Source organism: Herpailurus yagouaroundi, unplaced genomic scaffold (genome assembly GCF_014898765.1).
Source record: "Herpailurus yagouaroundi ecotype Mexico unplaced genomic scaffold, PumYag 29, whole genome shotgun sequence".
NCBI classification, from domain to species: domain Eukaryota; kingdom Metazoa; phylum Chordata; class Mammalia; order Carnivora; family Felidae; genus Herpailurus; species Herpailurus yagouaroundi.
In genome coordinates this window covers 86966521-86981452 of record NW_024412377.1, presented here as the reverse complement: position 1 = coordinate 86981452, position 14932 = coordinate 86966521, and the positions used below count along the sequence as shown (strand labels likewise).

Sequence of the window (14932 nt, the reverse complement as noted above, 5' to 3'; positions counted from 1 at the left end):
TTATGTCTTATAAATAATCCAGTGGATTTTATTTCATTCTAACAAGGAGGAAATAAGAATTACTAAACCTCTGGCAATTCTATCCACCTTACATAGTATCTCTATTTTAAATAGTTTGAAAGAAGAGGAGAAAACGTTTGCTTTTATTCAATTAAATTCACCAGCTTCCATTTTACATTGAATAATAAAATAGAAACTTTATTACATTTTGCATATCTTAAAATACAAAAAATACGGGGCAGAAAATTTTAAAAACCAGTTTTACAGATGTACATGCTAACAATGTTCTACAATTCCATTTTGCATTTGTATCCAATACATTATACAAAAGATTTATAGTATTTGCATACATAAAAAGAATTAAATAAAGCATTCAGATATTTCTATGATCTAACAGTGCAATATGCATATACTTGGAAGAAAAATACTGATTTCCTGAGTAACGGTGTTGTAATTCAAAATAAGAATGATACCCATCATAATGCACCATTTAAATAGACTTCTAAAAACTCCACCTTTACCCTGTAATTCTTTGACTGGATCCTTTCTTCATAGCATTTCTGAAACATCCTTCATATTCCCAAGTAGGTAATTTTAGAAATAGATACCTTAAAAAGAACCTTAAAGATACCTTAAGATACCTTAAAAATTAAGAAATAATTAAGTAGTGGTTCATTTAAAGAATTCTTCAAGCCACTGAACAAGCAAGTAGAGTCCAGAAAAAAAAAAAGCTTTAAACGGTAAGTCCTTTGGAAAAGTTCATTTAGCATTACAGTCTTATAATTCTAATGTGGCCAGCCGACCGTATAATCCATTTTAATCTATCTTTTGAAGACATGAATCCCATAATTTTCTAGGAGTAGGACGGCAAAAACTTTAAATGGCATCCAATAGTTCAAAACAACCCTATTTGTACCCAGACTTAAAAAAAAATAATAATCTGCTCTAAAAATAGCAGATTTTTCTTCACTTACAACTCCATTTTTTTTAAGTGAACCAAACTCATTTGTGGTTGCTAGCATATATATATATTACATATATACCTTCTAATGTAAAGCATCCAAGTAAATTCAAAGAAGAGTTTCAACACAAAATCCACAATATCAAACAATAACTCTTATTAAGTTTTATAAACTAATCTGTGTTTGCCACAAATTTTGATGTATACTAGTACTTTTTAAAAGCTAAAATTATTCTAGACCTGTTAAATGCTTAGGAAATTTTCATTTAAAATGACCCTTAAAGATTAGAATCTAAAAGTCTATATATAAGATATATATAGAATTAGATATAATTCAAATATATAGAAAAAGGAAACTGCCTGATTGTGTCATAAGGATATGTTCTATTTCCTTCAAGAGGCCATTCTACAAGACTGAAATGGTTTTTAATCAAGTACACAGTACACTTTACTACCTTACGTAACTTATTTTGAAATCAGACCTACCACGATTTCAAAGTACCACTAGCAAAAAGGAATCACTTGACTAATTTCATCAATTCGATGTAAACAAAGTTCTTCATTCCACTCTAAAATAATCCATTTTTCTTTCCTAAAACTTGATTTTTCAGCAGGCGTAATAAATACAATGTAAACCAACCAAGTTAACACAGCATAAAGTCAAAAGATCATACATATTTTCAAGATGCTAAGGCACATTAAAATAATTTTAAAATTTCAAACTAAAAACTTACTCAAAAAATGATTTTGCTACAACTTCCAATATTAACATTTTTCGTTAACTGTCTAAGGTCCTTTAATATATGCAAGAGCTTTAATGTTTGACTTCTTTGTCCTGTCTTTTTATGATACTTTGCTCCTGAAAGTACATAGAACCTCATGTACCATATGTACTTTTTCACCCCACTTGTTACCAATATTGGAGTTTGAAATATAAAATCACTGGTCTAAAGCTGAAACATTAAAAATTAGTAAATAATGCCCAGAAAATGAAGTGGTATTATATACCTAAAGGTACATACTTTATTATACACAAAACAGGCAATCCAGACTCCACCAAATCTTACTTCTAATTAATCATTTTGGTTACATTTTTAAAACACACACTTTAAGAAATTAAATGATGGAAATTAGTATACAAATGATGTTTACTTAGCCAGACTGTATCTGATCCACAGCAAATCTTAAGAAGTAGCACTATCAAGCCCTTTCAACTGATCGACACACCTTTAGCCTCTGCTGCCCAATTTGATGCTATAGTTCAGAGGAAAAAAAGGTTTAAGTTGAACATTTTCTCTTTGAAAAATACAGGTTAATGGGTCAATCAATAATTTGTCTGTTACTTTCATGCAAAAGGTCTCTCTCATCTTTGCTTTTGATTCATGAACCAATTTCTACAACAGATCTCAGAGGCAGACAATGAAAATTTGTTTTAACCCCATGAAGTTGTGCTTGATAGTGAAGGTGGAGATGAATTTATACAGCCTATGTTATGAATCCTATTGGACCATCAGAAATAATACTTAATTTTAATTCTAAAAATTAAATTAGCTTACATAAGTAGTATTATAAGGCATTAAATGTAATTAAGGCATGTTACTACAAGTAACACAGCAACAACTTATCACAGTATGTGAGGATTTAATTCCTAAATAATGCTAATCTGTATAACACTTTTCATTAAAGAATTACAAAAGTGCTTTCAAATAACAGAGGCAAATATAGTCACTTAAAAAACAGAAGCAGAGGCACCAAGCTTTAAGAGACAAAGATCACTTTTAGGTCTTGACCTAATCCAGTGTTCCAGGGACCAAATGGCAACTTCCCAACCATACACATTATTTTAGGGGCTTATAAAAGTTATTTTGCCTAATATATTTAATATTAACAACCTTAAGCCAAAAAATAATTACTTGAAAAATAAAACTTAAACATAACCAGTCTTGAATGTAAAAAATGATACATTTTCCAAGTTAAGAACTTCCTAGACCCATATTTAAATTCATTTCTGCTTTAAGCATTGATACAAGGTATATGGATTTACAACTCTCAATATCAATGACCAACTGTAGGAATTTCACACTCAATCTATTTGTAAATGGCTCCAAAAAAGGGTGAAAAACAAAAGCATCTTCAATCTCCTTAACTTCTGCCTTTAAAGTGGTTATTGAATAGAATTGATTCATCACACTCCGGATTCACGTGATCATTAACACTGTAAGTATGAGCTCACTGCTATGTTTTGTGTTGAGCAGCAGGTGACTGAGAATCTTGACTATATAGTTTATGATCATGTTGGCCAAAGGGTATTCCCTTAGTTGGACCAATTCCATTTTCCATTTCTCTCTGTTGTGATGGGGGTGTGACTCCTGAATGCAAATGTGAGGAGGAATCCACTGTTGAATGATGACTAACATCCACTTTAGCTAAAATTTCATAATACAGCAAATAAAATACTGGCGTTATTATACCTACTATCAACATTATCACTACGGCTGTCCACCACCCTATCCCCCAGTCTGCTCCATAATAAGGATCCTTACGTTGAATGTTTTTGTTATCAGGTTCAAAACGTATTTGTTGTGCTGTTAAAGCAGATACCACCTCATTAAGGTTCTCTCTTTTGGTGTCTGTACATTTTACTATTTGTTCTATATCTCGGTCTACTTCTTTTAAAAAGCTACCAGCTGACTCACTGGAAGAAAGAGAATCATTAGGTGGCAAAATTTCCTGTTGTTCTGGAACATACTGGACAGATGACGGACGTGAAGCCTGTCTTCCTTTTGGAGGATAAAGTGTTTCAGTCAATGAACTAAACTTTTTAACTGGAATTTTGATAGACCTAAGGGCAAAAAAGTCTTGATCGCTGATGAGATTATTAACCCTCTTGATATCTGCTACCTGTAAAAAAAAAAAAAAAAAAAAAAGGCAACATTCAACTGAATTTCCAATCAAAACAGAGGTAACAGTATTCATTCATCCCATTACTTTTGGAAGGAAAAAAAAAAGGTAGAGTTTAATTATTAGTAGTATTAAGTTATCACACCCAGAGAGATTTTATTTGTGGATAACAGTTCTATACCACTCTTGATCTACCAGTCTTAGGAAATCACTAATTACTTTTTACTGTCACTCATGTATTAACACAAATGTTAGGTATTTAAGTAGATCCTGGAATCCTTTGATATTTCTCTTTGTACATCATGCACAAATATCACACTTCTGCTGTTTGTAAACAATGAGAAGGAAGAATTACAGTTATTTATGTTCTTTCATTCTTGCAATTAGAATATAGGCAAATATCAACTTATCCAACTAAAACTACCATATTTTATCAAAACTAAGATGCCATCAACTCTAAGATGTGCCATTATTTATCATAAGGAAAAAAAATATTGAGGGTGCCACCATTCCACTTTAAAAGATGTTAAAATGTATCAAAAAACATGCACCTTAGATAACATATTTCCCTTATTTGTCTTCTAATGACATTTTCCCTAACTTCTGTGGTCATGCAGTATTCAACCACCCCCAAGATGAGTCATTTTTTATAATCTTTCCCTATGTATTATACAGTCCTCAACCTGTCTGTATATCCTATCTACCTGCCATTGTGAGGAGGGAGAGCATGGGAGTATTCCTCAGATTACCCGTTATTATGCTAGGCCTCCCATAATCTTTGATTAGTCCCATTCATGATTTCCATCAATGCTTTAACCTAAGCCCTAGTCATTTATCACTCGATTGATGTCAGAGAGGTAAAGTGTGTCTAGGATAAAGCTTTTCTGGCTTGGTCAACTCAATGGATAATAATGTCATTTACTGAGATATAGAACACTTTGGAGGGAGAAAAGAAAATAAACACAGATTATATACGTGTTGACTTTGAGGTGACTGAAATATCTAGGTGGAAGTTATCCAACAGGGAGTTTATATGTCTGAAATTTGAAAGAATGATCTCATCTAGAAATATTGACTTGTGGATTATCAGCAAAAAATGGTAAATGATGTCACAAGTGTACACAGATTCACTAAAAAAGACTAGGAGAAAAAGGTGATAAATGAAAGATGACTGAGGAATGCCAACATTTGAGGGTTAGGTTGAATAAGAGAAATCAACAAAGGAGATTAAGAAAGAATGGCCAAGGGGTGGCTGGCTGGCTCAGTCAAAAGAGTGTGTGACTCTTGATCCTGGGGTTGTGAGTTCGAGCCCCACATTGGGTACAAAGATTAGTTAAAAATAAAATTTTTAAAAGCAAAGAGTGGCCAAGAAAGCAATATACAATGGTGGGTTTGACTATCTGGGTTTGACGGATGCCTATGATACTTTCTAGCTCTATGATTTGGGGCAAGTTGTTTAACCTCTCTGCAATGAAATTTCCACATATGTAAAATGACAGTAATAACAGTACCTGCCACATAGGGTTTTGCAAAGATTAATAAATTAAAACATATGAACATTCAAATAGCAATATATAGTACATTATGCAAATGTTAGCTGTTATTAAATATTACTAGTAGGAAAATCAGAAAGCTGAAGAATCAAGGAGGTCAAACAAAGACGGTTTTTAGGAGGGGGTGGTGACTGATCAACTGCAGATTTCTGATCAAGTTCACTGAAGAATGAGAGTTCCTGTTGGAAAAATCAACTCCCTGGAAGTGTATATGTGGGAAGAGGATGGAGAGGAAGACTGAGGAGTAATTAGATGAGACAATAAAGGATGCTTTGAAAGTTTACGACCTCAAGACTGTTTAAGGCAAATGAAGACTCATTGACAAACTCCAAAATCTGACCCCATTCTCTTTAAATGTTTGTTTGGTATTGTCTATTCTGACTAGTAACTACTCCATACTCTTTCTAAACCAGGCTTCCAAGTCTTAGTGTCTACCTAGGTTCTCACTCTAATTATCCCTATATTCTCCATTATACTAACTTCTTTGGTTACATTTAGGATTCCAACCTTACAATTTTTATGCTCTTGTCAGTTTTATGACTGGCATATTTTTAATAATTTCTAAAATTGAGTACTTACAAGAGGAATACAGCACTAAGTACCCTATTTTTATTTACTTTTTTATAAACTATGTGAAGTGAATTTAAAAAAATTTTTTTTAATGTTTATTCATTTATTTTTTTTTTAATTTTTTTTTTAACTTTATTTTACTTTTGAGACACAGAGAGACAGAGTAGTAATGGGGGAGGGTCAGAGAGAGGGAGACACAGAATCTGAAACAGGCTCCAGGCTCTGAGCTGTCAGCACAGAGCCTGACGCGGGGCTCGAACTCACGGACCGCGAGATCATGACCTGAGCCGAAGTCGGCCGCTTAACCGACTGAGCCACCCAGGCGCCCCTCTTTATTCATTTTTGAGAAAGACAAAGTGCAAGTGGGGAAGGGTCAGAGAGAGGGAGATACAGAATCCGAAGCAGGCTCCAGTCTCTGAGCTGTGAGCACAGAGCCCAACATGGGGCTCAAACTCACCGACTGCGAGATCATAACCTGAGCTGAAGTCAGACTCTTAACCAAGCCACCCAAGCACCCCATAAGTACCCTATTTTTAAAGTGATAAATCCTTTTGTAAGGTTCTTCCTTTTTTTGCTGGTTCAGCTCCTGGTAAAAGGGAGCATTGCTTAACTCCCTAACACTGTTGTATCAATCTTCCTTATTGTAGACAAGACCTTCTTTCCTCTAATGTTAAGCTAACTGCCCTTTCATCATTCTTCATTTTAAATAAGGAATCAGCTGAATACCCCCAAATAATCTCTGTAAACTTCTTCTCTATCATTAATACACATATTTTAGTCCAAGCCCTGATCATCTTCACTTGAATTATTCCAACAACCTCCTTACTGGGTCCCCTCCAACTCACCAGCAGGTTTCCCTACCATTTTGTAGTACTCTTGTTAAACCTTATAGCAGTGTTCTTACTATATAGATCAAACTTTTCCTCAGTTCTCTCAAAGTGCTTCATCCCAATCAGTCTACGCCCCTCATTTTTGAAACATCTATTAAACTTCCTCTGTTGTTCACCTTATTTTCTCCTTAAAATCTTCTCCATATCACTGTCCTATACCTTTCTCCTCATACACTCTAGTCATATTTTTTTCCTTTTCACCTCAATGGAAATATAATCTATTTTTAATCATTCATATAGATGGCATTTCAAACTTCTCTTCAATTTATTAGGTTCGTTTAAAAAAAATCCATGTCTTTCTCTAATAAAGCTAGTGGACCACACTTTTCTCTTGAATCTCCACCTTGGTAATTTCAGCCTGGCCCCTAATTTTATTTATTTATTTTTTTAATATGAAATTTATTTCAAATTGGTTTCAACACAACACCCAGTGCTCATCCCAACAGGTGCCCTCCTCAATGCCCATCACCCACTTTCCCCTCCCTCCGACCCCCCATCAACCCTCAGTTTATTCTCAGTTTTTAAGAGTCTCTTATGGGTTGCCTCCTTCCCTCTCTGTAACTTTTTTTTCCCCTTCCCCTCCCCCATGGTCTTCTGTTAAGTTCCTCAGGATCCACCTAAGAGTGAAACCATATGGTATCTGTTCTCTGTATGACTTATTTCACTTAGCATAACACTCTCATCCACTTTGCTACAAAAGTTCCATCCACTTTGCTACAAAAGGCCATATTTCATTCTTTCTCATTGCCAAGTAGTATTCCATCGTATATATAAACCACAACTTCTTTATCCATTCATCAATTGACGGACGTTTAGGCTCTTTCCATAGGAGATATTTGGCTATTGTTGAAAGTGCTGCTATAAATATTGGGGTACAAGTGCCCCTATGCATCAGCACTCCTGTATCCCTTAAGTAATCTTAGTTACTATCCATCATCAACCTTCTAAAGCACGTTTTGTAAATTATTTCTCTACAAAACATGAATTCACATGTTTATGTTAAAAATTAAACCAGATACACTATGATATAATAATAAATGGTACTGCCTCCATGAACAAGTTGCAAACCCCCCGCCCAAAATCCAGCTCTTATCTCATCAAGAAATGTGTTTCACTAAAATACTTTATTAAGTTTTTCAATAAAAATTCTTAATGTGTCTGTTTTGAACAACTATGAATTGCAGTAATTATTTAAAAAAAAATACATAGAACCTTAGGGTCACAGGAAATTTTTAAAAATTCAGTTCATATTTGTATATATTTGGGGGTGCCTGTATGGCTCCGTCGGTTAAAAATCTGACTCCTGATTTCAGCTCAGGTCATGATCTCATGATTCGTGAGATCAAGCCCCATGATGGGCTCCAACCTGTCAGCTTGAGATTTTTCTCTCCCTTTCTCTCTGCCCCTCCCCACTCACGCTCTCACTCCCTCTCAAAATAAACATTTAAAAATAAGTAAAATAAATTTGTATGTATTTGTATCAACAAGTTTATATATATGTATGATATTATTATAGAGAACTATGACAGGTAACCAATAAAAGGCTCTCAAGTACAAAAATATACATTATGGAAGACTGTGGAGGGAGGATGAAAATTTTAATCAAGGAGAAAAAGGAATGATAAAACTTTTATGCTAGTAAAAGTTTCATGCTTCTACACTGGGGCACCTGGGTGGCTCAGTCAGTTGAGGGTCCAACTTGAGCTCAGGTCATGATCTCACAGTTTGTGAGTTCGAGCCCCACATTGGGCTCACTGCTGTCAGGACAGAGCCTGCTAGGGATACTCTGTCCCGCTCTCTCTCTGCCCCTCCCCAGCTCATACTCTATCTCAAAAATAAACATTTAAAAGGAGAGGGAGAGAGAGAGCGAGAGAGAGAGCATATAAAGAGTATTCTAACAGTCTTATTTTTAAATATCAATAGTGACAACATTTTTGAAATTATATCCTTTAAGTCATTAGGAAGTATTTAAACTCACTTTAAAATGTGCAAGGAGGTACACAGTAAATACATTTCAAAATTCTACTAGGAGTATGACAACATAAAGTTCAAAAAACAGTTTCCGTATCAACGTGTTTACATGAAAACAGATTCCGCACTAAGGATGCAAGATGGACATAATGACACATATATAAAATGGATATAAAGAGTTTAGTATTATTAAAATAAAAATATACCTCCCTTTTTATCAATCCTACTTTGGGGAACCTACTCCACAGAAATAAAGGTAGCACCATTTATTTTTAATTAAAAAAATTTTTCTTTAATGTTTATTTTTGACATAGAGCACAAGTAACACAGAGAAAAAGGGACACAGAATCTGAAGCAGGCTCCAGGCTCTGTGCTGTAAGCACAGAGCCCGACCCCACAAACCTTGAGATCATGACCTGAGCAGAAGCTGGACACTTAACCGACTTAGCCACCCAGGTGCCCTGTGTACCACCATTTAAAGATACAGTGCTGATGATATTCACCACACAATTCAAAACATGAAGAAAATCTTGAGTACATGATAGAATAGTTTAATATCATGGAATATCCATACTATGCAATACTACGTAACTATATAAAATGAGTTAGATGTGTAAGACAGTGAGGCATGTCTATGATATATTAAGAAATGAGGGGTGCCTGGGTGGCTCAGTAAGTTAAGTGTCTGACCTTGATTTTGGCTCAGGTCATGATCTCATGCTTCATGAGATTGAACCCCTTGTCGGGCTCCACACAGAAAGCTTTCAGCTTTCTGATTGGGATTCCCTCTCAATCTCTCTCTGTCCCTCTCCTGCTCATGTTCTCTCTCTCAAAGTAAATGAATAAACATTACAAAAAAAAAAAAAAAAAAAAGGAAGAAATAAAAAAGACAAAAGCAACTTGCAGAGTAATAGTCACAGTATACACCAATTTTTTTTTTTAATTTTTTTTTTCAACGTTTATTTATTTTTGGGACAGAGAGAGACAGAGCATGAACGGGGGAGGGGCAGAGAGAGAGGGAGACACAGAATGGGAAACAGGGTCCAGGCTCTGAGCCATCAGCCCAGAGCCTGACGGGGGGCTCGAACTCACGGACCGCGAGATCGTGACCTGGCTGAAGTCGGACGCTTAACCGACTGCGCCACCCAGGCGCCCCTACACCAATTTTTTTAATGTTTTTATATATGTATTTTTTTTGAGAGACAGAGAAGGGTGGGGGAGAGAGAGAGCGCACACGTGTGCATGTGCACATGAACGGGGGAGGCGCAGAGAAAAAGGGCGATAGAGGATCCAAAGAGGGTTCTGCCCTGACAGCAGTGAGCCAATATGGGGCTGGAACTCACGAACTGTGAGATCATGACCCGAGCCGAAGCTGGATACTCAACTGACTGAGCCATGCAAGTGTCCCAAACCAATTTTTAAAAACAAAAATTGGGGCACCTGGGTGGCTCAGTCGGTTAAGCAGGCAACTTCAGCTTGGGTCATGATCTCACAGTTCGTGGGTTCAAGCCTCATGTCAGGCTCTGTGCTGACAGCTTGAGAACATGGAGCCAGCTTCGGATTCTTTGTCTCCCTCTCTCTGCCCCTCCCCAGTTTGCACTCTGTCTCTCTCATTCTCAAAAATACATAAACATTAAGAAAATTGTTTTTTGGTTTTTAAAATTGTTTTTATTTATCTTTTTTTTTGTTTTTTTTAACAGAAAAACAAAAAATCACCAACATCCCAAGTATTTTAGATAATACATATTTATATTTATATATTACACATATTATTTTTATAAGCACAAAAAAAGGTATGGAAAGAAACACCCCAAAGTGTGTTATTTCAGGAAGATGAGGCAGAAAAAATTTTTCCTTATATATTTCTATATTCTCTTAAAACCTGAGTAAGGAGACAAGATAACACATTTGGGTGTCTTTTAATACTGAAACTAGACTCATGGATTTAGAAATAAACGGAAATCCAAGTATTCACTTAAAAATTTAAAAAGTTAACATCTACCAACATAATACAGTTTTCTACGGAAAGAAAGGAAAAGACAAGATAAAAGCACAGAACTTACTTCAATTTGTGCTAATGAACAAATAATTTATTTTGGACAGCATTATGCAAAATCAAATTCAAACTTACCGTACAACAGTACTGAAGGGCTATTGCATTTAAAGTATCTCCTTCCTGTATATCTTTTGTTAATACTATAATGTCATCAAGTCTGTCTCTTGATGTACTTCTTCGGATTTTCTCTTTTCCTCTGGATCGAAGCTCATACACTTCGGCATCCTCCTCCAACATGTCAGTGTCTGTACAATTTCCAAATGCATGTACTTGACCACTTGAATGAACTCCTGGAAGAGGAAAACTACGATTCTGATGTCTCCCTGCCATGTCAAAATCTGAGGGGGAAAGAAAGAGAAAACTCTGGAATGTAGCTGCTCCATATGACTGAGTTACATGAATCTTACATTCAGGACACATTATACATATATTTTTAAGAATGATTTTAGTTATTTAAAAATTTAGGTTTGAGTTTTAGAGATGTTAAAGTGCAAAGAACGTATCTGGCAGCAGAAACAATGAGAGAGGAGGAAGAGGTAATCCATTCTTATAAACTATGTATCACCAAAAGTGGAGGTGATAAACATTTTCACGGAAGTAAACAGTTATTTTTTTAAGGTCAAAAAATTAAGTTCCCCTTATTCTGAGTATGTGAATAAAATTAAGGAAACTTCTGATCATATATGTGCAATTTATAATTCTGATAAATCAAAGTACAGGTTTTATATGTACAAACAAAACACTTTAATAAATCCAAATATTCTGGCTTGTTCAGCATTTTAAGCTCATATATCTTTTGTACTACCTATGTACCTCCTTGGATCAAGTGGACTTCAGTATTTATGTTTAGTATATATAGCATGTGCTTTCTATATAGCTCATAATTTTGCCCTAGACCAAGGATTCTTATTTTTTGAAAGTTTTTCACCAACATTTATCAAAGTCCTCATCCAACTCAATTTATGGTCGATAAAGTCTGAATATAGTTTAGGCCACTACATTCATTTCTACTTCAGAAAAGATACCCTTAAGAATGAGCACTGGCCTAAATTAAAAGCATACATCAATAAGCGTGTATCAATGAGTACTTTTTGTTTACTTGTATATGCACTCTCAACTGATCTTCAACAAGCTGGCCTATTCTCATTAAAGACAAAACAAAAATAAAAAACTAATTCCACAGGTCCAGTTCTTGCTTCATATTACATGTTCACATAAGAAAGAAAGTATAGTAGATTGCTTTCAGTTATTGCTGTGAAAGATGGAAAGAAGTAGACAAGGAGTAAAAGGCATTTTAGAGATAAAATACTTAGGACTTAATACTGTGACTCAGGTATCAAGAGACAAAAGAAGTTAAGAATTATGCCAAGATTTCAGATTTGCATCATTGAGGAAATGGTGATGCCATTCTCTAGAATACAGAACACTGGAAGAAAAGTGGGAGGCTAGACTATGATTATAAATTCCTTTAAGACAGCCCAAAAGAATGTGAAGTAGCTCAGCAGGCTACATAGTCAAATTCAGAAAGGTCTGGGCTAGAAATATAATTGAATGACTCATGTGCATAGGTAGAAACCGAAGCCATATGGGTATAAAGGAGACTACCTAGAAAAAGTACAGAATAAGAAAAGAGGAGCCAAGACTGAGTCTTGAAGAACTGCTTGCTACGTGTAGTAGTATGTGAGGGAAGGAAAAATCAGCCTGCAAAGAATATGGAAAAGGAATATTCAGAAGAAGAAACCATAAAAATATTATGTCATGGAAGCCAAGCCCAAATGGTATCTTAAAGGACTTAGTTCAGTTGTGAATACTACAGACAAATATGAAGTGACAAAGAGAAAAAAACAAACAAAAAACAACTCTCTGATTCTGCTGTACAACAATGCAATGCTTTAAGAACTCAAGGGTTTTTATTAGACCAACCTAGATAACTAATAGTTACATGTTAAGTAGACTTAAAAGTTAAGAACCACTTAATATACACTAATTTAAATGTGGCCATACTTCCCTAGATTCTTCCTCCCTAATAATTTGTTGTTAGAATCCCAAACTGGCTTAGAACAGTTGAAATTCAGTGAGCAATGTGCAAAGCCATTTTACACACTGACATCAAACTTTCTCCAGAGTCTATTGCTAAATACTAAATAATACGACTAGAACTTCATCTATCTCTTCTCTTGTGTAATGAAATGCAGGCAGCAGACTACCACAAAGTGGATACTGTTTTTGAATAATCAAGAACTGGTTGTGACTCCAATGGAAGTGGAAAGCTAGTCACAGGCCCAAGCAGATAATTATCTAAGCCGACTATACAGAGAGCAGAAAGTACATAGTATTCATCTCATCTGGCTCAATTTTCTTCACCTGTCTTAATTCTTAGGGTAGGGGGAAAAAAAACCTTGCATGCCACCTAGATTACAAACCATGGCAAAAAGTAATTACCAATGGATACGTTATTAAAGCATTTAACCAGCTCACTCTGTAATTGTAAATTGTTTCCCAAACACCTTCATACTTTATAGTAACTGTTGTTGGGTGTTTTGCTTTGACTTTCTTTAAGCAGATAGGGCCATAGGGCACAAGGTAGTTCAGCACTGGGATAGTAGTAACACAGGGACTGTATCCGCCAGGGGCAATTCAGGTTTTAAAAACTTCTCTTCCTCTCTATTCCACACACCTAGATTTTTTCTTTCCCTGTTTACATGATGATTAAATCTCAGGTTTTTACGCCACACCGTCACACTTGGACGGTGTGGACGAGATGTTGCCAGCATATATTGTCGTGGGGTAAATGTAGTGTTTAGGTTTTAAATGCGTGGCTCTGAGAACCAAACAGGTAGGAGTCCTTCCTCTGACCCTGTTTCCCCGAGAGTGTAAAGAAGGGCTTCGGTGGGGTTGGTGGCGAAGATCTCCTCTGCCTTGGGGTCTCCTACATGCAGGCCAGGATCCGAGTCCCAACCGGCGGCCCCGGCTACACCTGCGGCCGAGGGCTCTCCGCCATCTCCAGCGAGAGTGTAGCAGGGCCCAATCCCGCCGACCGCCATCTTTACCTGTTCGGCTAGCAGCGGGGACGCAACGAGGAGCCCGCTGCCAGGTCCGCCGCCGCGGCTCCTGTCCCGGGCAAATTCATGACCAACCCTGCGCTTTTGGCTGCCCCTGCCCTCTGCCGCCACCGCCACCAACGTCTCTGCCTTCCGGGCCGTGCGCCGCCGCCACGTCCGCAAACCTGCCGTGCGTCATCGCGTCAAGTGGGCGGAGGTGGGCAGAAGAGGAGGAGGAGGAGGAGGCCGGAGGTGGAAAGGGGCGGGGAAGGAGGAGGGCGGGGACGCGAAGGCGAGACCAGACCCGGAGGCTTCTTAACCACTGGCCTGCGCCCGGCGCGCAGGCGCAGAGACGCCGCCAGGGCCGCGGGGGCGGGGTCCGACTTCCAGCTCCGCCCATATCTCCTCTCCTTCGGCCCCTACCCCTCCCCTCACCCTCCGTGATTGTAGCTCCGAGGGCCAACCCCGCTGGTTAACCCGGTGATCGGGAGCTACCTGCCCGCTGCGCCTTTGTCCTTCGTGCACACAGTGCTGGCAAAGACTGTCTAGAAAATACCCAGGGGTGGGAGTCGGGAGGAGAGAGTTGCTTAAGGATATGACGGGCACTGTTGAGCGTTTCTTCTTACTCTGCATCTGGAGGTTTGTCTAGGGTGGAGAAGGTCGCCCAAAAGCTTAGTGTTGACATCCATGTTTTGGAAAATTGTACTGTGCTTATTACTTTTCATGCGGAAGCTTCTAGACTTTTGCAGAAGAGACAAAATACTGGAGAGAAGTCCTTGGTTGGCGGGGTAGGGTTGCCTCAGTCTTTGTGTTGATAGGTGAGGAAAGTGGGCCACCTAGAGTCAGGCCCCGGAAAATGTTTGCCCTCAGGCTTTGGTTCTCAGCTTGTTATTCTCAAGGAGTCAAGGCTGTGTACAAATTGTAACTTTGTTTTGAAAATTAAAAGTCACTGGTAGTCACTGTTGGGGTCTATGAGATACAGTTTGTTA

At 37.2% G+C, this 14932-nt stretch overlaps 2 protein-coding genes across 2 annotated transcripts in view; one reads left to right on the top strand and one right to left on the bottom strand.

Annotated features, from left to right (window-relative positions):
• Positions 1-969: 969 nt before the first annotated feature.
• LYSMD3 (LysM domain containing 3) lies at positions 970-14257 on the bottom strand. The gene is made up of 3 exons (XM_040448802.1): positions 13953-14257; positions 10978-11240; positions 970-3862 (listed from the first exon to the last, which is right to left on the bottom strand). Exons 2-3 carry the CDS (start codon positions 11230-11232, stop codon positions 3197-3199), a joined length of 921 nt encoding a protein of 306 aa, XP_040304736.1. The 5' UTR covers positions 11233-11240; positions 13953-14257; the 3' UTR covers positions 970-3196.
• A 120-nt stretch (positions 14258-14377) lies between these two features.
• ADGRV1 (adhesion G protein-coupled receptor V1) overlaps positions 14378-14932 on the top strand; it is a 607523-nt gene continuing 606968 nt past the window's right edge. Inside the window, exon 1 of the mRNA XM_040448735.1 lies at positions 14378-14582. The gene's annotated coding sequence lies outside the window, so the exon portion shown is untranslated. The remainder of the gene's footprint in view (positions 14583-14932) is intronic.

What these genes read in the sequence shown, in the direction of transcription:
- LYSMD3 (XM_040448802.1), bottom strand. Translation starts at nt 11,232, where the DNA reads ATGGCAGGGAGACATCAGAATCGTAGTTTTCCTCTTCCAGGAGTTCAT. An exon ending in CCCTTCAGTACTGTTGTACG is followed by an intron (nt 3,863 to 10,977) that starts GTAAGTTTGAAT and finishes TTTTTTTTACAG; the next exon opens with GTAGCAGATATCAAGAGGGT.